Here is a 24,598-nt window from a genome sequence, read left to right as displayed (position 1 = left end):
ATTACACCCTGAATTTCTAGAACCTACATTTATATCAGCATCCTACACTAAGACATTCTTCAAAAAGACTAAGCTTGGCATTAATATTGGTTGATTACGTAAGTGTTTGTGCATATGTGATCATATATTGGAAACGGCTTTTATATCTTTATAAACTCTATGTCCACAAATTTAAAGATAATACATACTCTTCTTGATGCTTAACAAGTCCTGAATTTGTTTTCAGGATTCACAGCTATCCTTTAAAAAATCATTATTTAAACAACGATACCAATACTTTAAAATAATGTATTGACATTGGGACTAGTTTTTCCATCTCCAGACGGTCTCCTACCTCCTCTTACAAATTCTTTTTAATCACAAATGACACTTCTTTCATCATTGAGACAGGAATACTCTGATTTCACAAATTTCCATGAATACGTTCTAGAATAATGTCTGTTTAGTGCTCCCAACTTCTGAAATAAGAGAATTTCAATGATTCTCTAAAAAAAGAATATCAGCCCTACATGTGTGATATACAGTTAAAGCAAACGTTAGGAGAGTGGTTCTGGTATTCCTTCATATTGCCACAGAAATCTTCTTTCCCATTAATTAAGAAGTGAAACAATGGGGAGTGAGATAGGACTGGGGGGGAGGCATATGTTTTCCTCAAGTTATTCCTAGCTGAAACATGAACAAGTAAGAGTTTATCAATCCTCTTACTCTAAGAACCACCTACTAATGCCCCTCTGCCACTTTCTTCTTGAAGCATTGCCCTCTAAAAACAGAGGGCCACCTCCAGGCTCACTCCCTTCATGCTGGACCCCACATGATTATTTCAGAGCAGGGTGTCTGGATAAGTGATGCAGGAGACAAGAGACCGGACTGGATCCCCTAGCTTCCTTCCTCTCCTGTCTAGCTGAGCATCTGTATGCTGGCCCCATTGGAGTGTGTGGCACATTTTGAGGTGACTCACTGTGGCAGAGTCCTCTCAGCACCGTGCCTGAGCCAGGCTGGTTGCCCTTTGTGCTCAGGCCTACCACAGGGCCTTTGCTGCAAGCTGCAAACATGCCCCCTGGTGACCCCTTTTCAACCTGCACTGGAGTTTAGCCATCGCTTCTCCAGCATTTGTAAGGAGCAGTGGAGGAGCTTGTGAATCTGCAGATGAACAGCCCTGGGATTAGGGCTCATTTGCTGGGCTGGGGACAGGGTGGGCTCTGGAATGAGGGCCTTCGGTAGCCCAGAGGATTCTGATGTAGGTGGTCCACAGCAGGCCTTCCCTGTGTCCACCCCCAGCCCCCACCTCCAAAGATCAGCCTTCTCTCCCCCAGACCCTCAGAGCACCATACTCCTCTCTCTCCTTCCAAGAGATCAGTCCTCAGTGGTGACTTCACATTTAGCTCTGTGGATGTCTGATTAATGTTTCTCTGACACTAGACTATAAGCTCCATGAAGGCAGGCACTAGACCTGGCTTCGCCTGTCATTGAATTTCTAGCATTTAGCACTGCTTAGCATGAGAAAGGTTGCTGAATGAATGAATTAATGAAACATTAAAATCTCACCTCTCCCTCCTAGTGGATTCTGGTACTTTCCTCCTGCCCTCAAATGCCACATGATATTCGAGTTGCCTTACATGCTCATTTAATCCTCAAAACAACCAAAACAACGTTTTAAATGTTCTTCATGGATTAGCTTATTTTGCCCTCAACAACAACAATCTTCTGAGGCAAATCCTATTATCCCCAATTTGCAGATGAGGATACTGAGGCACAGAGAATAAACCAGGATTCCAGCCCAGGCAAGCTGGCTCCACAGTTCAAAATGTTTAGTCTTGAGAAAATGCACTACATCCTTACCTTGAAATCATAGAAGTTATCAATGAGAGTTATGAATCTTCGAGCTTGCGTCCTCTTGGCCAGCGTAAATTGTGGAATGTTTCGTAAAAATACTGTATCGAAATTCTTTGACAGTTCCAGATAGTCACTGGCTCCAAGTGGCTGTAATTAAAATGAAGTAAAGACTAGAAAACTAAAGCCAATTCTGGTTGCCCTGCCTTAATTTGAAAACACCTCCTTTTCTGGTCATGGTCTGATCTAGGGGGTGGTTTGGGGTAACGTGACCAAATGGAGCAGTTTTCACAGCAGGTGAAGAGCGGGGTCTACCGAAACTGTAATAGCGATGGAGGAAAGGGGCAGGAGAGAGGACAGGGTGTGGTGAGGAGTGAAAGAGTATCTTGAGCTGCCTCAGTTGTTAGGTTGTAGGTCCCTGTCTTAAACTCAGCCTTCAATTTTTTTTATTTCTATGACATAACCGTAAACGTGTCCCAACAAATCCTTCTTATGGCTCAACTGCAAACTGTCATTACCACTAAATGGAGCTATCTTACAATGGCAAGCCACCTCTGATGTCACCATTTTGAAATACAGACTATGCTTCAGTATGAAATCATCAGAAAATGGGGCCTCTGGGTGGCTCAGTCAGTTAAGCATCCGACTTTGGCTCAGGTCATGATCTCACAGCTTGTGAGTTCCAGCCCCGTGTTGGGCTCTGTGCTGACAGCTCGGAGCCTGGAGCCTGCTTCGGATTCTGTGTCTCCCTCTCTCTCTGCCTCTCCCCTGCTCATGCTCTCTCTCTCTCAAAAACAATTAAACATTAAAATAATAATAAAAAAATCATCAGAAAAAATCTTCCATTGAATTTCAAGTACAAGTGTTCAAGAGCAAGATAGTGAACACTGCCAGCTTCTATAGGCGATACTAGAGGGTTTCCTGACCAGAAGCAGACAGAGACCTTGAGCATAAGTTGGTGCAACATGTTCCCTCTTGATGTGAGGAGGGTCCAACACTCAAGGCTCACAAAATTATTCACAAAGGCTCCACCTATAACGTAAGGCACTTCTTCCTGAAACATGAATTTAGCTCATGAAAATCGTGAAAACTATCTGCAAACACATTCTGGGACACAGGCTGTGAAGCCTCTCAATTTCGGGCAGAATCCATCAACACTGAACCCTGTCCAAAAACCTCTCCCTTCCTTGAGTTATTTGCATCAAAACTTCTTCCAGAAATGTAGGTATGACTATGTTCCTGGGAGAATTAGGGACTTGTGACAAGGAGAGACAGTCATTTCCACTACAGAGCCCATCTATTTAAGCCTATACTCTCCCGGCAACCAGCTGAATCCAGTCACTCAGGAAAGTAGACCTCTCACGGAAGTATGGGGAGGTGCGAGTAAATCAGAGAGTGAAGCTCTGGGGAAGTGGTTCCCTCAAGCAAGAGCAGCTTCTAAGAAGGATGCAGCAGTTGGGGCGCCTGGGTGGCTCAGCTGGTTGAGCGTCTGACTTCGGCTCAGGTCATGATCTCACAGTTCATTAGATCGACCCTTGAGTCAGGTTCTGCACTGACAATGTGTGAGATTCTCTCTCTCTCTCTCTCTCTCTCTCTTCCCCCACTCATGCATTCTCTTGCTCTCTCAAAAATAAATGAATAAACTTAAAAAAAAAAAAAGCATGCAGCAATTATGAGACCCTGAGCAAAGGGGCACGAGACTGGAGACAGGGCACAAAGAAACACAAAGAATGTCCTGGCTCCTTTGGAAATCTGCTTAGAGATGTCCCTTCTCCACATCTCCTCTCACCAACCAGGTACCAAATGGGGCTGGAAGAGGGGACCCTTGCTTTTCCCATTTCCCTCCCTGGCTGGACAGCCTTTACCTCCAGACCCAGTGCCTGGCCTTAGCTGAGGCTCCCCAACTCACTTGGCCATATAGGGACTCTCCTGTGGGGTTGTTGATTTGTTTGTTTAACCTTGGCTGTCTTCAAGGGAACCCTGCTGTCAAGCCTGTTGTTATGAACCAGGAGTGAATACTCAGTCTGTTACTTATTAACTGTGCACCTTTGGCAAGCTACCTAATCTTTTTCTTCCTTTAGTTTTTTTTAATGTTTATTTTGAGAGAGAGAGAGAGAGAGTAAGAGTAAGCAAGCGGGGAGGGACAGAGAGAGAGGGAGAGAGAGAATCCCAAGAACTCCTTCATGCTGCAAGCACAGAGCCCAGTGCAGGGCCTGATCTCACAAACCCATGAGATCATGACCTGAGCTGTGGTCAAGAGTCAGATGATCTGACTGAGCCACCCAGGCACCCTCTCTTCCTTTAGTTTTCCCATCTATAAATGGGAGTTTGATTCCTATCTCACAGGATTGTGAAGATGACACAAAATAATACAGGCAAAGCATTTACCACAGTGCCTAGGGCATACATTAGCACTCAAATCACTTTGGCTGCTTTTTATTTTTATTATCTTGAGCTCAAATGATTAGGCTCAATACAGACGAGTTGAGGATGTAAAGTGTCATTGTAAATAGGACCAGTTAGCGTTGCTCCCCCATCCACCATATCCAAACCCCTAAATCAGTCTTTGTGCATTTGCCAGTCCTCAGAGTCACAGCAGGGACCAAATGAGCCTGTGGAATCCCCTAGAAGGAAAACAATTCCCTAAAGGGGGAGGGGGAAGGCAAGATACAGCGTGTAACTCATACAATAGGACACTCGCTCTGAGGGTGACACACTACTTTTTTAAGATCAGTGAGAATTTAGTGTCTCATCTTTTGTAAATCAGAAAGTATATGTAAAAAAATGTAAAACCTCATCTTAGGTATGTAGTTATGTATAATTAAACTCGTTCTTTATGCACGGATGTGATTTCTATCAGTATAACTACATGCCCAAGGAAAATCATCATCAGAAGTGCACTGGAGTGCCTAGGGCAACTGAAAATCAGAATTTTGCCCACTCAGCTATTTTTACAAATTATATACCTTTGTCAGTAGGTTCTACATCTGCCATTATATTAGCAAATAGCAAATATCATATCCCTAAAAAATTACGTGCTCATTCATGTAAAGAAAATTAAGCTTTATACAGTTTAAAACAATGGTTAAAAAAAAAAAAGTGGGCACTGGGGAGTGACTGTTTAATGGATACTGAGTTTCAGTCTGGGAATATGAAAGTGTTCTAGAGACGAACCGTGGTGGGGGCTGCACAACAGCGTGAATGGACTTAATGCCACTGAACTTCACTCTTAAAAATGGTTAAATGGCCAAAAAAAAAAAAAAAGGCAAATTTTATATTATATATTATTTTACCACCACCACAAAAAACATTAAAACTAGTAAAGGTTATTCATTGCCAAAGAAATCCCAACTTAGGCTGCAGAGAGGTAACAATATAATTTTTTCTCTAAAAGCATAAAAACAGGGGCACCTGGGTGGCTCAGTTCAGTTAAGCCTCTGACTTCTGGTCCATGAGTTCAGTCTGTGAGTTTGAGCCCTGCATCAGGTTCTATGCTGTCACCTCAGAGCCTGGATCCTGCTTCAGATTCTGTGTCTTCCTCTCTCTCTGCCCCTCTCCTGCTCGCACATTGTCTCTTTCTCAAAAATAAAAAAAAATAAACACTAAAAAAAAAAAAAAATATATATATATATATATATATATATATATACACACACACACACACACACACACACAACACACGTGTGTGTGTGTGTGTGTGTGTGTGTGTGTGTGTGTGTATACATATATAATGTATATATAAGAAGAAGGGCGCCTGGGTGACTCAGTCAATTAAGCACCCGACTCTGGATTTCGGTTCAGGTCATGATCTCATGGTTCCTGAGTTCAAGCCCTGCGTGGGGCTCTGTGCTGACAGTGCTGGGCCTGCTTGGGATTCTCTGTCTCTGTCTCTATTTCTCTCTCAAAAAATAAATAAACATAAAATAATAATAAATAAATAAATAAAACCTAAGAATGAAATGTATTAATTGAAGGAGGACATCATTAACCAAGGAAATCAGCTCCAACATTAGATTAATATTAATCTAAAATGTGAGATCTTTAGTAGTTAAAGAGTGTTTTCTTTTTTTTTTTTTTTAACGTTTTTTTTTTTGTTTGTTTTGTTTTTTAATTTATTTTTGGGACAGAGAGAGACAGAGCATGAACGGGGGAGGGGCAGAGAGAGAGGGAGACACAGAATCGGAAACAGGCTCCAGGCTCCGAGCCATCAGCCCAGAGCCTGACGCGGGGCTCGAACTCATGGACCGCGAGATCGTGACCTGGCTGAAGTCGGACGCTTAACCGACTGCGCCACCCAGGCGCCCCAAAGAGTGTTTTCTTATACTAGATTCAATGTTGAAGTATCCAAGAAGTGATAAACTCTCAGAATTGATTTTGGTGAGAGATGGGTTTGTTTATTACTCAGAAATGCGATTTTTCATTAATAAAATAAGTTAAAGTTGTGCGCAAAAACATACTTTATAGTTTGGAATCGTTGGTCACATCCAGTCATGCGACCTTGAGCAAGTGTCTCTGAACCTCCATCTCCTCATCTGTAAACTGGGGATCATAGCAGGACATGTCTCACAGGTTTGTCCCAAAGTTTCGCTGTACTGACTACATGTAAAATCTTCTAACCGTGGCCGTCACATAGTAAGTGCTCAATAAATGTTACTTATTAAAGTGGTCATGTGAAAAGCACATTTATTTTATTAATTTATTAATATAATTTTAAATTAATTTTAAGAGGTCACATGAAAAGCAAATGAAATGGTATCTGCACAGTACCTATGTGGCATACAACAGATATTTAATGAATAGTAGCTACTCTTCTAGTCACTATCAAATAACCTTTTCCTGAGCTCATGAGGCCAGGGAGCCCAAACAAGTGAATAGTTCGGCTCACTCCAGTTTGCTTCTGCCTTTGCACTCAGGAGGTAAAAGCTGCGGTCTCTGTCAGCCAGACACATTAGCTCTCCATGAAGTCATATTTACAGATGACAAAAATAGCATGTCTCAGGCCAGCCCCCTCCCACATTTTTGGTAATACCATTAGCACTACAGGTGGGGGAAGGCCCCAGGCCCACAGAATGAAGAGCGCCTACCCCCGGCACATGGCACCATGGCACATAGGAAGTGCTTAATACTTACTGAATGAATTAGCAAATGAATGTGTGAATAAAACACAACACAGCCCAAGGAGCAGGCTTATTCTTTCTTTTATACCCATTTGTCTCCAAAATAATTGAACCACCTACAAAAAAAACTCCTATTCTTTCTTAGTTGGCCCAAATTCCCCATTCCCAAGGCAAGCCTTTGTTGTATATCTTAGTATGTATGTAGGAAAAGTCTAGAAAGATATAGATCAAAATGTTAACAGTGGTTATCTTTGGGTGGTGGAATCAAAGATGAATTTTATTATACCTTTTTGATCTCCCCCATCCCTGCCCCATGAACTGTGTTACTTTTAAATAACAAAAATAGTATTTCTGGTGGGGGGTCATTTTTTATAATTGGAATCTTATACCCTATCTCATATGTGTGAGATCATAATATCAGTTTTTTCATGGACATTTTTTCCCCCAAGGTTTTCTTCATCATGGAAGTATTATTTTTTCAGGGACATTTAAAAAGAAAATAAAACATAAGGCTGAACATATATTTTCTCCTATACAGCCTGACAAAAGGATAAGGGATTTCATATTTGGGGCGAAATTTGACTTCAGTTATATAGTTATGTTCTTCACACTAGGAAAACCAGACAGAGGGGATGAGGTGAATGGTAGCATCTCCCAATAGTTCACGTTTAGCTTTTGTGGCCAAGCACCAGAGTTCCCTGATCAAAGGCCTAGTGATGTCAAAATCCATTTTGTCACAGCCCAGACTGATATATTTCCATTTATGTCATGTTTTAATTTGAGCAAATTTTCTCCATGCAAGCTTGATGATGAGTGTGCTGTATTCCTTTTCTCCATAAATGTCAGACAACATCTAGTCCATCTGTACATGTATATTGCCTCTGCTCCATGCTCCATCATTCTTCTCCTTCTGGTACTCTAAGAGAACCTAAGCTAAACTTCATATTCTCCATTGCTTTTATCCTTTATTTTGTATTTTCCCTTTTTCAGTTCTTCATGACTCACCGTGGATAGCTTCCTCTGACCCATATTCTAGTCTACTATATTTCTCTTTAGCTCTGGTTTATTTGCTCTTCAACTCATCCATTGAGTTGTTTTGGTTATTGTACTTTATAGGTCTAGAATTTCTATTGGTTCTTTCCAAAGCCGATGTACCTTTTTATAGTCTCTAGATCCCTACACTTAAATTTCCAAGCCTATTCAAAAAAATCTCTTTGAATATGTAAGGTTAGTCGTTTAAAATAGAGACTCCTAATTCTAATATCTGGAGTTCCTAATTTTATCATTTGTTCTTGTTCTTGTTCACATCCACAGTGTCTTGTCTCCTCATATGTTTGCTTTGTGTATTTTTGAAAAAAAAAAAAACACTCATAGAAATAAAGCCAAGATCGAGGCTTGAAGTATTCTGAGTCACTTGGCTCACCGAATTTGACCGAAGTCCACGAGAGAGCTAGTTGACTTCTAGTTCACACTTATTCCTAGCATTCAGTCCTTCAAGGTTCCATCCAAAGTGGGGGTAGTTTACTAGGTCCCCATCCTGAGCTGGTCCTAAACTCTTTTGTCCTGCTGATCCAGTGAGGCTGCCAAAAGTAAGCTCAGTTCAACTCAGCTCATTTTTTTTTAAAGATTGCTAGCACTCACCACTATCCATGTTTTCCTCATCTTCCTGGGCACCCAGCTAGACACTATTCCCCAGACTCTCTTGCACTTAGGTGTGGCCATGTGATCAGGTTAAGGCCAGTGGAATGTAAAGGAAAGTGATCTGCATGGCTTCTAGATCTGGCCCACAGGATCCTCACTGCCTTGACTTACCTGCACGCTGAACAGAGAGCTCTGAGGACTCGAAGGAGGGGTGGAAGCACAACAGGGACAAAGTCTGGTTCCATGAAGGACCACATGGAGCAGTGTCCTGGCCAACTTACACTGGATGGTGATATGAGCAAGAAATACACGTTCATTTGTTCAGCCTCTGAGATTTGGAGTTGTTTCAGCAGCTAGCTTATCCTAATTCTTATTTCATCCATCTTCCTTCATCATCCTAACGACAGGATCAGTGCAAATTACTGACAGAGTCCACCATTATTGGAAGTGGAAGACTTTCTCACATTTCCTAGGTGGATAAGGATTCTTCTTCACACAAGATGGTAACTATCAAAAATCTCTCTTCAAGTTTTCTTCAGATTATCATTAAAATTTTTTAATCAGGAACTGCACTTATCCATTTCAAATCAAAGCTGATTTTTATTTATTTTTAAAAATTTTTTAATGTTTTTATTTATTTTTGAGACAGAGAGAGACAGAGCATGAGAGGGGGAGGGGCAGAGAGAGAGGGAGACACAGACTCTGAAGCAGGCTCCAGGCTCCAAGCTGTCAGCACAGAGCCCGATGTGGGGCTCAAACTCTCGGACTGTGAGATCATGACCTGAGCTGAAGTCGGATGTTTAACCGACTGAGCCACCCAGGCACCCCCAAAGCTGATTTTTAAAAAGTTATGTTAATGCAGGCAACTTTTCTCATCACAAATTTGAAAAGATGTTAAAGTTTTGTTCAAATTTAATATTTGATGTATTTTAAATATGTCTGTAAGTTTATTTTTCTTCTGATTATATAACAGAAATTTAGTAAACACTTTCATCGAAACACATATAGATGCTGACAAATTATCTCATCTAGCCCTGTGCACCCTCCAAATGGTATGCTGCCACAGGACTACTCACCCTTACTTCCCCTAGTATTCGGTATTTAAATATGCTTGGGGCATTCAAGTGCAACTTAAAAATTCTCTTAAAAAATTATCAGTTTAAACCCATTTAATACATTTTTGGAGAAATAAAGAATGCCTTTGTGGGGTAGTCTAATTATGATAATGGTTCCAATTGTTCTTGCCTCCTTGTCTACACTCTTTAGATTGTGACTTTCGATCTCTTCCATGTCTTAGCATCTGTCTGCCCAACTCCTCAATCTGGGCCAGACTTGTATTTACCACAACCAATAGAATGAGGCGAAAGTCACAATTTTCCAGTTCTGAGCTTAGGTCTCAAGAGGCTTTGCACACTTCTGCTCATTCTGTTGCAACAGCTGGGCTGGACTCCCGATGAAGGAGGGAGCATAAGAAGGAGAGCCAACTGTCTAAGCTGAGAAAGCAGCTGAGGCCAGCCTCCAGCCTGCTGCCCCACCTGCCCATAGTAGATGAGAGAACCCAACCAAGATCAGCAAAGCTGACTGCAGATGCATAAGTGAATCCAAAATATATTAAAAGAACTTTCCAGCTAAGCCTGTAGATTAGAGAGCAATAATAAAGGCTTATTTTTTTTAAGCTACTGAATTTTGGGGGTGATTTGTTATGTAGCAATAGCTAACTGAAACACTATACTTGCTACAGAGAGGTTTACTAGGAAAAGCCCATATTTTAAAAGTCCTTAGCAAGTCCAGCACACGTAGAAAAGTATGTCTAGCTTTTGTAGCAAGATTGGTCTTACAGAATTGATGAGGATATGTAAAGACACATACTGTCATTTGTTTTATGTTCATTTATTTTTCTTAATCAATTACGGCATTTTTATGGTGTAGCACAGAACTCATGTCTAAAAAAATAAAACTTGGTGATTAACTGTATACAAGAGCTAGAAGGAAAAAAAGCTAGAAAATTATGTGGCATCCCAATAAAATACCAGAAGACATGGACCACTCAAATAAAAACAGAAAGTCACAGAGAGAAAACAAGCTGGCATGAAAAAGGCAACTGGGAGAGATAAGGACTGACTGCAATGAAACTAAAATTGTAAGAGCATTCCAACAGAAAAATGGACAAAGGATACAAATACATAATTCCTGAACTAAAAGCAAAGTCGAAGAGGCTAATAAACAAATGAAAAATATAGTCAAGCTCACTAGTAACCAAAGAAAGACAAAATAAGAATGATATATCATTTTTCATATAGCAATTTTGCAAAGAAAAATAAATTATACTACTCAATGCTGGCAAGTAGGTAACGAGACATCCATTGCTGCTAAGAGAGTAAATTAGTTCAGATGCTCCAAAAATATTTTGTTGGATTGTATTAAGAGCCCTAAAAGAAGTCATCGACTTGAACCAATCATTCTGTTTCTAGAAATCAATCTACAGGAAGTGACCAGAAATCCAACCAAAGGCTATATACAGGATTATTTATAACTATGTGAACTAAAAGCAACTTTAAAATAAAACAACAGAGGAAAGGCTCAATAAATTATGGCATGTTGACATAATGGAACATATTGCCGACAAATAATAATGTTTACGAAACATATTTTATTATATGAAAACATGCTTATGATAAAAAGCTAAGTGAAAAAAATCATACTTCAAAATTATAATTATACTAAGGTACCTATTTTGCTCAAAATATATATGTAGGAAAAAGACTAAATATGTAAACATGCTAACAATTGTTACAGATAGTGACAGACTTAGAAGTCTATATTTTATAATATTTTATGATCTTCTTTATTTTATAGATTTTTCTGTATTTTCCAAAAGGGAAACAAAATATATTATGACAAAAGAGTAAAAACTGAATGATGTAGCAAAACAATGTTGAAGATCTTTACTGATTGCAAAGTATACTCTTTGGTTTTGTTTTTCAGCTGTTTAAAAAAAAAATTTTAACGTTTATATCTTATTGAAAGACAGAGCATGAGCATGAGGGGCAGAGAGAGGAGGAGACACAGAATCTGAAGCAGGCTCCAGGCTTTGAGCTGTTAGCACAGAGCCCGACACGGGGCTCGAACTCACAAACTGTGAGATCATGACCTGAACCAAAGTCAGTCACTTAACCAAGTGAGCCACCCAGGCGCCCCTGCTTTTCACTTATTTAATCCCCTGCCTCTTCCCTAATAATCATGAAGAGTGAATGTGTAAAACAGTCACCGCAAATGCATATACTAAAGAGCTTGAGGAGTTACACATCTATTCAAAGCTGCAGTTGCCACCCTCATTTACTCCACTGTACGAGACTGGGAGTCCCAGGAGGGTCAGTACTATCTTGTCCACCCAAGTGTCTGGAGCACCTACCAGCCCAGGGAACACGATCTTGCATAATACAAGACTAATGAACAAGTAAACACATGATCACCAAGTCCTCTTCAGAACCAATGGTAACTACTGAATGCTTAACAAATACAAATTTTGTACTAACTCTCACAAGAACTTGGCAAAACACAAAGATACGTTTCTCTACTCTTTTGACCTAACACACCACAAAATTGCATGCACATGATCTCTATAGCAGTTGTAAGTATTTATACTTTTGTTTGCATTAGTTGATCCTCTTATGTAAGTAAACCATAGCATAAGACACCTTTTGAAACCATAATTAGCATTATAAATTCATGCATTGTGTCCTATGAATAATTAAAGCATATGATTATTTTCGACTACTAAATGCCACTTCAGTTAGTAGCATCCTTGAGTATGTTATTCTAGCTCAAAATTCAAGTAGCATTATCTAATGCAGATTCTTCTTATGATAGATAATGATGGCACTCTCCATCTTTCTACCTGAGCAATTAAAAAGTTTAATAGTCTCTGATGTGGCTGGCTATCTGAATAATTTTCTAAACAGAAACAATTAAAATCCACTTATTCGATGGTTTGTGCATTCTCGACTATTGTTTCAAACTCTTTGTTTCTGTGGAAACCTGATGAAAACCTAAAGAACTTTAAATCTATAATGAGTTTGCAAAGAGCGTTTGTTTTCCTTAATTACTGGGAGTATACAGCTGGATTATATGTAGCACAGTTTTTCTAAAAAACTTTTAGGAATAAAGAGCTTGCCTGCTGTCTTCTTTCTCCTGTATGAGAAACGGCACAGCTGTCTGCTTCGGTTTGACCCTGGTGCCAGGAGCGGGGATTTTCTCAAAGCCACACCAGTGTGAAATGCACGAGCGTTACCACCAGGCTGCCTTCTGCCCTGCAATGAGCGGTTGGTCCACTTCAGCACACACGAATGAGCTGTCAGCTTGAGTTTCTTTTTTCTCTGCCTGGCTAATGCTTGCTCTGCCACCATTATTTCAGCTCAAGTAGGATGATTATTATTTCAAGCGCTGTCTAGATTATATTGTCCTAAGGGTTACTCTTTATCTGTATAGACTTCTCTTTATAAATTCCTTGTAGTGCTACCCTGATAGCCCCTCATTACACAAGTGTGCATGGCATCTTGCTTTGTGTATACAGAAATGACAATACATCATATCTTAAAGAAAAGTGCTTTTTAATAGGGAAAAAAAACCACTTTAATTAGGATGAATGCATCCTTTTCAAAACAAACTAAAAATATCATATGAATTTGTTAAAACAACTATGTGCACCAAATCAATAAAGATAATAACTAGAAAAACAAAGCACTGAAATGTGTGTATTTGTAGAGTACATAATTTCCCAAGACTGGTAATACGGCACCTTAACATGAGAAATCACATTAATATGAAGTCCCTAACATCCAACTGGGAAATAGCTCACTATTCCAGAAAATACTACCATCTCTTACACACTCTACTTCAGAAAATGTTCTCTGGTATGCTGAGGGAAAGATTTACTCCTTGACTTAGAGTCTTAATGGCAGGAAGGCTAGTTCTCCCCAAATCTACCGGATCTTTAGCAAACTCTCTATCCCCTCGAGATAATGATGGGCTAATGCAGTACTCTTTTGGGGTTGTGCGTGTCATTTTTAATGGAGTGTACAGTAACAATGGCTCAACACAAAAATCTATGTGGCAAACCAGAGGTGATTGCACTCCTTCCTCACTCTGACTTGACTAGCTTTCTGTACGTAATAAATCTCCAAATTCTGGAGATACCTAAATCTGGAGATTCCAGAACTGACAACTTTCTTAAAACACAAACCACATCAAATCAGATCTACTGAGTACCTGCTAGATGAAAAGCACTGCGCTGGGTTTATTCCCAGGAATAAACCAGTTCATTTAGGAAATATAAACTCCAACAACTGTCACAAAAATATTTGATTTATAGCCTGTAGCACAGAAAACCAAAATTTTTATGTATTTCCTTGGAGCTGTATTGATGCTTATATTCAGTGGTGCCTCTTAATAATGATGATGATGCTAACGATTTCCTACCTTTTCACATTCTTCTAACGTTGTGTTTTTAAGTTATCTCCACATTTTTCCCGTTTTTTTTTTTTTTTTTTTTTTTTACTAATTACTTCATCATTACTGCATTTTACAAACTCATTTATGAAAACAATACGGTAACAACCCCCTTCTAATTTCCCACTGGTAAAAAGATTTTATTAGCTGGTTTAAAACAAATGGAAATTTAAACATTATTATTAATGCCTCAGACATTATATCTGATTGTACAGACGACAGAGGTAATAATGTATGTGGCCAAGGCTGAAATGTTTCATCCCTTATGTTTTCTATTTTTTAATATAATGATTTTAATAAGAATGTATACAGTAATGATGAAGTAATTAGTAACAACATGATTCCACCAAATTCACTGAAATCAGTTACTGAAGACTAGCACTTGATCATTAACATAGTCAAGCCATCCTGCGTATCCCCTCAGTAGAGGGCAGTATTTGCTACATCTCTGTTGGAGGAAAGACGGTTCTAAATTTGCCTGGCTTTGAGATCTATCCAGAAGAAAATTGAAAGATTACCCCCAAATGAGGGTCTACACCTTTGCTACTGGTTCTAAACGTGCGTTTGAAAAGAAAGGTTCATCAATGTAAACTCCTTCCTTTGGAAATCAAAGCAAGGAGGCATGAAAAGTGACATTTAAGACACTAAAAAGCAAGAGGATATAGAATAGCAAGTAACCTATTTTATTTTATTTTATTTGGGGGGGGGCACAAGTGGGCAAGGGTCAGAGAAACAGAGAGAGAGAGAGAGAGAGAGAGAGAGAGAGAGAGAGAGAGAGAGAGAGAGAAGGAGGGAGTGAGGGAGGAGCGGGGCACACCCAAAGCAGATTCATGTTTTTACCCAAAGCAGGGTTTGTGCTCACCAGATGTGGGACTCTGAAGTCACGAACCATGAGATCATGACCTGAGCCAAAGTCAGATGCCTAACAACTGAGGCACCCAGGCACCTGCAAGTAACTTATTTTAAATTTGAGGATGGTGACTTCTGAAACTGTTAAAGTCTTACAAATGCAGAGATTTTGTTATTTTTGTTTTGCTTTTCCCTGTGAGAGTTCACGGACTCTCCCCAATCTTCTTAGACTTGGATACTGAAAAAGCCTAATCAGAGTTGGAAAAGAAATGCATATCAAAGAATTTTTCTTCCTCCCACTCTTCTGCTTTCCAAATCATGGAAATACTTCGTGAAAAATACTAATTAATATTCTAAAGATACTAAAAAGTTAATTAGAGCAAGGCTGAATGCCTCTCTGTGCTGTTAGATACACAAAGGGCCAAATGCTTCAGAGTAAGACCAATAGAATTCTTCACTCCATCTTCTTACCAAAAAGACAACCTTGAATTATCTGCTACTCAACTTTTATTAAAATATACAACATTCATGAAAGATTTGAACATGAGTCTATCCAACCTCCAAGCATTTATCCAATTTCTAAGCAATTTCTCTGGATCAACCTGATAATAGAAAAGCTTACTTATAAGGCATTTTTGACCTCTTATAGCACTAGTTTCATTGAACAGTACTTTGTCAAAAGGGCCCCAGCTTGTTTATAAGAATCTGTGTGATACAAACTTGTATTGACAGCAGGAACAGTGCTGAGAAAACTGTCTGCCAGCATCTTTTAGAAGTCCCTATCCAAGTGCCAGAAAAAGCTTCACTTCTCCTGAGTAACTAATTTTATGTCTTATAACTTACTGAACATCTTTCCCCCTCTTTGGGAGAAGCTGACAGCTGATATAATTGTTCAGTGTAAGAACCTTGTAGAGGTTTATGACATGGATTTACATGTACTAACTTTTCCTTTCAACTTAATTATTCTCTATTTTCTCTTTGCCCTGCTTTTTAAAAAATCTACATAATTCTATTTGTGAGTATATGTGTATATCTGTAATATTTTTTGCTACAAATAAATACATGCCTAAATTATTCTTTTTCTATTTCTTTTTAAGGCTTATTTTGTTATTTAGTTTGCTTTAATTAGATGGGAAGCAAAAGGGAATCTGGGAAATAAAATGTAAGAACTTTAGATACTCAACAGCAGTACATCTTTTAAGTTTGTTAGTTAACAGACTAACTTAAACTCACTTATATGTGGAATCTAAAAAACAAAAAACTCATAGAAAAAGAGATCAGATTTGTGGTTACCAGAGGTGGGGAGCTGGGAGGAAGGGAGATGGAGGAATGTGGTTAAAAGGTGCAAACTTTCAGTTATGAGACAATCACTCTTCCTTTTCTTTTTATCTATATGAAATGATGGATGTTAACTAAACCTACTGTGGGTAATCACATTTCACAATATATGTAAGTCAAATCATCATGCTGTACACTTTAAACCTTATATGGTGATGTATGTCAATTATTTCTCAATAAAACTGGGGGAAAATGTATGTAAGATAACTTTTGTATCTCCATGTAAGTGTGAAGGATAATTTATATTTTACAGAGTTTTTCCACATATATTAAGGCTGGAAAACAGTAAGATTAAGTTAAGAGCAGAGGCTTGTTATATTCATCTATTAACACATTTTACATAGTAACCTCCAAATCCCAAGATGTTACCAATCTAGTAAATTACTTCCATTTAAAAAAATTCTTCAAATGGTGCCTGGGTGGCTCAGTCAGTTAAGCGGCCGACTTCAGCTCAGGTCACGATCTTGCGGTCCGTGAGTTCGAGCCCTGCGTCGGGCTCTGTGCTGACAGCTCAGAGCCTCCAGCCTGTTTCAGATTCTGTGTCTCCTTCTCTCTGACCCTCCCCCGTTCATGCTCTGTCTCTTTCTGTCTCAAAAATAAATAAACGTTAAAAAAAATTTTTAATAAAAATAAAAAAATTATTCAAGAAATGGTGGGAGATTTTAGTTGTTTCTAATGTCCCTTTGATTCAGCTGTACTAGGACCCTGACTCTGTTTCATTCCACTAAATCCCATGGTAAGATTTTCCAATCCCATCCACACCCCTCATCTCTTCCTTTTTCAGTGTCAGTTCAGGTGATTTCATGGACTCCTTTCAACTTCAAACTAACACATCTCTATAAATGACTTTCAGATCTGTATCTTCAGTCTTAGATTTCCAGTTGCTTGTAAGTCCCCTTCTCCTATATCAGGTATTTGTCAAGGGTCCTGCCATTCCTCTGGTCATCCAAACTGAAAACATCAGAGCCCTAGGTGGCATGCCCTTGGCCCTGAGACCTCTCGGCATCCGATCTTACATATTTCCCTCATATTCATCTTGTTCTTTCCAATCTATCATGTACACCTGTTTTAGGGGGCAACTGGGAGCACAGATTCGACCCATGTTCTGCGTTCCAAGCCACAGACCCTGATGAGGGGTAGCATCAATCTAGAGGAAGGGGCACATAAGGGCATGATTTGCTCACTTAGCTCCATGCCCATCTTGGGGAGCTTTATCTAATGCACAAAGGTTCCATATATGGTAGCAGCAGAGACAATCTTATACAACTTTGGCAGATTATCCAATATAGATCTGTTAAAAAATGACAAGTTTTTTTTTTTTATGCTGATGAAGGTCCTAATTCAAACTCTACCACCTGATATGCAAGCTCCTTTATACTGACTTCAACCCATCTATTCTGAGTGCATACCACTCTCCTATATACGATCTAAATTCCAGCCATGACCCTTAAGTTGTCTGCAAAAACAGTTCTTGATTGTTGGGTGATTTTTCTTTTTAGTAGTTTAAAGATGATATTGCACTGTTTGTCCATTGCTTCTGGATAGGAAGTCTTCAATCATACTGTTGTGCCCCTGGCTGCTTCGAAATTTTCTCTATCTTTGGTTTTCAACAATTTGACTATGATGTTCCCGGGAATGATTTTCTTTGTACCTGCTAGGGGTTTGTTGAGGTTCTGGGATCTGTAAATTTACATCTTTTCTTAAATTTGGAAAAACTTCAGCCATTATTTCTCTAAAAAACTTTTCCACCCCATTCTCTCTTTTCCTTCTAGGACTCCAATGATATAGTTGATTTTTGATATAGTTTATGTCATGAGGTTTTGCTTTTTTTTCCCCTCAACACTTTTGTTTTTCAGATCATTGCGTAATTTCTATTGACCTATCAGTTCACTGATTCTACTCTCTTCTACAGTTTGGTATGAAGTACAATAAACTTAAAAATTTTTAGATCTAGAATTCTCAACTTTTAGTTTTAGAATTTCCATTTGTTTTTTTTTTTTTAGTTTCAATTTCTTTGCTAAGATTTCCTATTTGTTTATTCATTATCAGTATATTTTCCCTTATATCCTTGACTGTAGATAAAAAAAAAAAAACAACAAAACACTTTAAAATCCTTCCCTCTAATTCCAACATCTGTATCCTCTCAGGGTCAGTTTCTCTTGATTATCATTTCTCTTTTAAAATGGATCAGATTTTCCTGTGTCTGCACACAGCTAGCAGTTTTGGATTGGACTCTAGATAAGGTGAATGATATGTTGTTAGAGACTTGGAATTCTTTTTATTCTACCAAAGTATATTGATTTTCTATTGTTGCTATTTCAGCAGGTAATTAACTTGGCTAGTCCCAAACTCCAAACTCTGTCTCCTCTGTGATGAGCAGCAGCTGAAGTCTCTGTTCAGCATTTTTAGTGTTAGCTGTGCATGTGCAGTTCACAGATCAGCCCAAGATTTGGGCAGTCTCTGTGAAGAACTCTGGGCTCTTCCTCTGTGGTTCTCTCTGTTCCATCATTTCTTTTCTTATTTTCCAGCTCTCTTCTCATTCCTCAAGCCAGGAATATTTCAGGTTTCTACTGAGTTTTAGATGTTCCATATGAAAACAACTGTGATCTCTTCTCTGGCAAAAAAACAAAACAAAACAAAACAAAAACCTACAAAAATAAGAAACTCTGGTACCAGTGTCTTTCCTTTCTTCCAAGTGGTGCCTGAGCTTTCTCCCTGCCTTTGGTTGTCCAATAGTGCCTCCCAGACAGTTATTTCTTAGATTTTGTCCAGAGTTACAGCTCTGATCTAAAGGTGGGTTAGTCAAATAGGTGCTACTCTGTCATTAACGGAAGTAGAACCCTCCTGAATCTTCAATTCTCTGAACATACTCTGCCATTTCCTACTTCCGTATTTTTCATAAAAACACAAAACCTCAGAGGAGGAAGAGATCAAAGGTTGCCCCCATGATGCCCTATTCTTAGGAACAACCAAACAGCTACCCTCACACTCTCTCCTCCCCATACCAGCAGAATCTTCAACCCTCCAGCCTTTAAGGCCTAGTTCCTCTTTAATTACCCACAACTTTCTGCTCACACTGATCCAATAGTACTAATTATAATCTGCCTCACACTCCAGCGATCTATGTACTGATCATATTTTCTCTTCTAAATTAAAGTTGTATGAGTGTACAGACTAACTCTTATTCACCTTAGTACCCCCTATAGCACCTAGAACTATGTCAACCTTCCATTAAGTACTCAGGAAATATCTGTTGAATGACTAGAAAGTACCATAAAATATAAAAAGGGTAGGGCTCTGTTACCTTGCATAAAAGGTAACAAACAATTACCTAGCATGTTGGTTTATTTATCCAAGTTTTCTTTCTTGAAAGAAGGGCATTTCCAAGGGGAGATACTATTTGCTGACCCACTAGAACATGCTGGTAAGTTACAACCTTTCCTAGAGTGTACTGCCTCATTAATCATCCTATTACTTTATGTACCATGGTCCTGCTCAATCTAAAATGACTTCTTGTGGATCATGGTAAGAAGTCTAAATTTCTCCGCCTGGTCTTTATGGTGGATCTGTCTGAAATTTTCATTCTTATTCCTCTTTTCTAACATGTACTCTACTCTCATTAGGAAAGTATCTTCTGTTCCTCCTGAAACATTCAGTGCTTGGCTTCAGATTATGGTGAAATACCTTCACTTTGCTCATCTCAATTCTACTCACCTATCAAGGTCAAGATCAATTTCCTCCTTAAGTCTCATGTCTCCTCAGAGTCTTTCCAATCCTTACTATCCTTACTTTTAACTCCTGATGTACTCATAACATGTACTAATGAGCACAACTCCTCAAAATAGACTTGTTACAGCTCAAAAGAATGAAAGAAATTAGTTGTATCATTTTACAAATGAGATACTTGGACCCGGAGATGTTAAGTGACTTGCCCAAGGCCACTCAGCTACATAGTATCTGGGTAAGTACTGGAATTCCTATCTCTTGATTTCGTTGGGCCTCTTTCCACTCTACAACACTGTCTGGCATTTGTTCATGTTATTTCCTTTACTAAATTGTAAACTTCTTATACTTCTTTTATACTCCTCATAACACAGTGTTATACCAATATGGAAGTACTTAAGAAATAGTTGCTGGCCACTGAATCAATGTAACAATGTTTGGAAGGGGGGAATCTTACACAACATATATTTCTTGGTTAACAATAAAAAGATAAAAGAGCTAAGTAATGTTTCATCCTAAAATACATAGAAATCTTACAGTTTTTTGATACTATAACTCATTTCTAGGTTTTTCTCAAAATCTTTGGCCTTAGTATCTTCAGGTTACTTTAAGAAACAAAAATAGTATATTCTAACAATTCTCAAAATTTTTTCTATAAAATACATTTCAAAGTCATAATATATCTATTGGAATATATTTTACTAAATATTCTAATTAGCAATGTACTAAGTAATTACTAATTCTGAGTCAACTGATCTAATCCAGAGGAAAGGTACTATGGAGAATATCAAGTCATGTATTTTATGGTGGGAAATAGAAAAACTTGAAAATTAAAAATCATGGAATTACTTTATATATAAAACTTCTGTTAAAAAATAATAACAATAAAAAAGAGCCAGTTGGTAGGTAAGCATTAAAAAAGCCACAGTGTTAAAACTTTTAAAATTCAAACAAGTACCTATACAGTGTAGGGCGCCTGGGCGGCTTAGTGGGTTAAGCGTTCAGCTTCAGCTCAGGTTATGATCTCATGGTTTGTGAGTTAGAAACCCACATCGGGCTCCATGCTGATGGCTCAGAGCCTGGAACCTGCTTCAGATTCATTCTGTCTGTCTCTCTCTCTCTCTCTCTGTCCCATCCCAGCTTGTGGTCTGTCTCTGTCTCTCAAAAGTGAATCAATGTTAGAAAAAAATTAAAAATAAAGTACCTATAAAGTGTTTTACAGTCTTATTAATTGGTTGACCTATATTTCCTATATTTACCAATCTTTTCATTATACAGATCTTATGTTTAGAGAACTATTTCTGTTATTATTCCTGTTTTGCAGGTAAAGAAATTGAGGCACTGAGATGCTGAGTTACCATCCCAAGATCACATAGCTAGCAGGTGGCAGAGCCAGGACTTGAACTCCTTGGTAGTTTGCGAATTCAATTCTGTAGTTTACAGTTGTGATACTCCAAGTCAGATCATTCAGTATACTTTTATTTACTTATTTATTATTTATTATTTATTTTTGAGAGAGTGAGAGAGCAATCACACGAGCACGGGAAGAGAAGTAGAAGAGGGAGAAAGAATATCTTAAGCAGGCTCTGCATGCGGAGCCCAACGTGGGCCTCGATCTCATGAACTGTGAGATCATGACTTGAGCCGAAATGAAGAGTCAGATGCTTAAGTGACTGAGCCATGCAGATGCCCCAAGTCATTTACTTTAAAATAATAATAATATAAAAAATTCTAATTTTAAAAAGCTAGTGACTTTAATTTTTAAAATTTTATTTCATACTTTTTAATCCTTGAGCAGGTAAATGACACATTCCTCTCAAAGACCAAAGCAAATATTGAATTAAATTAGCTTGTCATACTTTCTTACAAAAGTGATCTTAAAGGGAACATGAGGAGTTGTGTCTAATACTAAATCTGCTCCTCAAAATAATTGTACTCTTAAGACAGATAAGATATTGAAGGTATACAGCACATTCATCCTTCCCTTGAGACACTCTGGGAATCCCTAGGTGCTTTCTCCCCATTATAGGGACCATACACATTTCCACAGGAAATGAAAGCAAGCTTTCTCCCTCAGAGAAGCTTCAGGCAGCTGAGCCTAAGTAGTCAATGGGTTACAGACTTTAAAATTTGGGGCTATATGCTACATCACCTAAAGAGCTATGCTTGCCCTAGTTTGGGAACAGAAGGCGAGCAGGACTGTCCAGCCTCACAATGAGCCCTGTAACAGAAAACTTGTCATATGGAGAGAGTAGGAAGGCGTTCTCTCAACCCAGTTTTTCTTCATTCCTTCTGATTCTTCTTTACCCATCATGGAAATGGCCACATTCAAGTGGCTATAGTTTTTACATTTCTAATCCAGCCCTCCTTTATGGGCATTTCTCTAAAGGTCTTTTTTCTTTTTCTCTTTAAAACAGCAAAATACAACAATCATAACTTGTTACCCAACAGATAGTTATTTCCTTGGAAGACACAAATCACCATCTACAATTAGTAAAAACTGATCCTTCAGTTCAACCTCCAAACTTGCTTTATCTTGAAAAATGCAAATAATGCTTATAAAATGTCATTTTAGCTTAGTTAACAAAATATGGATTAGAACAGCACCTATAAACTATATTCCTAGAATAAGCAGTGAACAAATTGCTACTCATTTTCAGCATAACTTTCTTGATAAAGTTTTAGGATGCTAAAATAGTACATCCTGCACTTCACAATTTGGTTGTTCAACTATACAGAAAATATTTTTACAAAAATATTTAAGGATTTCATCAGTTTTTTTAAAAGCCTCGTTTCTCTTTTTTTTTTTTTTTTTTTTAGTTTATTTATTTATTTTGAGAGAAAGAGAGCATGCACAAATGGGGGAGGAACAGAGAGAGAATCCAAAACAGACTCGGGACTCAAACTCACAAACCATGAGATCATGATCTGAGCCAAAGTCCAAGCATCAGACGCTTAACCAATTGAGCTACCCAGGCACCCCTCAAAATCCTCTTTTAATTCATAAATATTTCAATTATTTTCTTTTAAAGCTCTTATGGTGTCATTATCCTTCTTCTTCTTCTTTTTTTTTTTTTTTTTTTTCTTTATCAAGTTGACCAATCTTCATTTGCATGGACAGGCTTGCTTTTTATCTACATTGTTAGGGTGTTTACTACCTCAGACAAGCAGTGACTTAGTGGCAAAAGACTTAGACGTGATGGGTGGGGGCATGGTTCTAGTATAAGCTGTGAGAGATGTTTGAGGAAAGGCTACATTTCTTTAAGTTTTTAAAAATATTTATTTATTTTTGAGAGAGAGAGAGAGAGAGAGAGAGAGAGAGACAGAGTGTGAGTGGGAGAGGAGCAGAGAGAGGGAGACACAGAATGTGAAGAAGGCTTCAGGCTCTGAGCTGTCAGCACAGAGCCTGACATGGGGTTCAAACTCACAAACCGTGAGATCATGACCTGAGCCAAAGTCAGACACTTAACTGACTGAGCCACCCTGGCCCCCCAGGATGGGCTACATTTTTAAGTGGTCAGTTCATTTGTGACTATTTTCTTGTTATGATAATTTTGCATTTCTTTGCAACCATAATAACTATGGCAATTCAGATACTGAATACTTGCATAAAGAGGACTCTCGAAATCATTCAGTTTCAGATGTAACCTAAAATTCTTAATTAAGTATAATCTTCTGAGTCAGGCTAAATAGTTCAGTAAACAAAAACCATTCAGTAAATATAAAAACACATCCAACCCTAAGTAAAAAAGCAGGTATGTGTTATATCTGGGACAGTCCCAGCTTTTGATGGCCTGGTTTTCTGGGAGGTTCTTAAAGCTTGAGACTTACCCAATTACCACACCTGATACCACCATGAAAGCAAACCTTTGGCAAGAAATGAAGGGGTTGATAGTCAGTAATGATTATTTTTGAGCCATGGCCCCTTCGAAGAAAAAATAATATTATAGACTTATACATTAGGTAGCAGTTTGTCTATTAGTGCCATCATAGATAAAAAAAGGTTTTGACTATAAGCCATAAGTAAAACTAAAGAGGCCCAGATCATTCCCCCCTTCCCACACCTCTCTCCCCTTCCCTGCTCCAAGCACATTTCCTCACATCTGCAATCCTGCAGGTTAACATCTAGCTTCTTGGTATCTTCAGGATTCTTTCTTTGCAAATCTACAATTCAATATGGTCATGTTCAGAAAAGCAAACCCAATTAGGAGAGCCTATAGCACTTGGATAATAATAAGGCAAACATTGCCATGTGTCATTCTAAATACTTTATATGTATTAACTCATTTAATATTTATAATAGGTAGGCACTATTATTGTCCCCATTTTATAGTTAGAAAAACTGAGGCACCAATGTGTTAAATTACTTTCCCAAGATCATATAGTTAGCAAGCGGCTTGAACTCCTTGGTAGTTTGGGAATCAGACTCTGTGCTCTTAATCACTACACTCTATCCAAAAATGTTCTGGACAGGTTACATCAAATCTTCAATTCTGGTTCTACCATGAAGTACAGTCAGATACTTTGTGAGTTCCCACATCTGAGCTAACCTTTGAGCCTTTTATGGAGCATGAAGCTGGCTGTAGAACAGA

The 24,598-nt window shown here is 38.5% G+C and overlaps 1 protein-coding gene across 2 annotated transcripts in view; it reads right to left on the bottom strand.

The window, feature by feature from the left end:
- Positions 1-24,598, bottom strand: part of AFG1L (AFG1 like ATPase) — a 205,459-nt gene that overhangs the window by 4,169 nt on the left and 176,692 nt on the right. Inside the window, exons 12-13 of one of the 2 annotated variants that reach the window (XM_058734887.1) lie at positions 12,763-12,898; positions 1,844-1,980 (exon numbers count right to left, since the gene is read on the bottom strand). In XM_058734887.1, coding sequence (XP_058590870.1) covers positions 1,964-1,980; positions 12,763-12,898 — 153 coding nt within the window. In that variant the 3' untranslated portion in view covers positions 1,844-1,963. Of the gene's footprint in view, positions 1-1,839; positions 1,981-12,762; positions 12,899-24,598 lie in introns of those variants that run through there. The other variant, XM_058734885.1, reaches the window with a different exon arrangement.

This window comes from Neofelis nebulosa, chromosome 6 (genome assembly GCF_028018385.1).
Source record: "Neofelis nebulosa isolate mNeoNeb1 chromosome 6, mNeoNeb1.pri, whole genome shotgun sequence".
NCBI lineage: Eukaryota > Metazoa > Chordata > Mammalia > Carnivora > Felidae > Neofelis > Neofelis nebulosa.
Note: the sequence above shows the minus strand (reverse complement) of the source record. Positions and strands in the feature narration are given on the sequence as shown.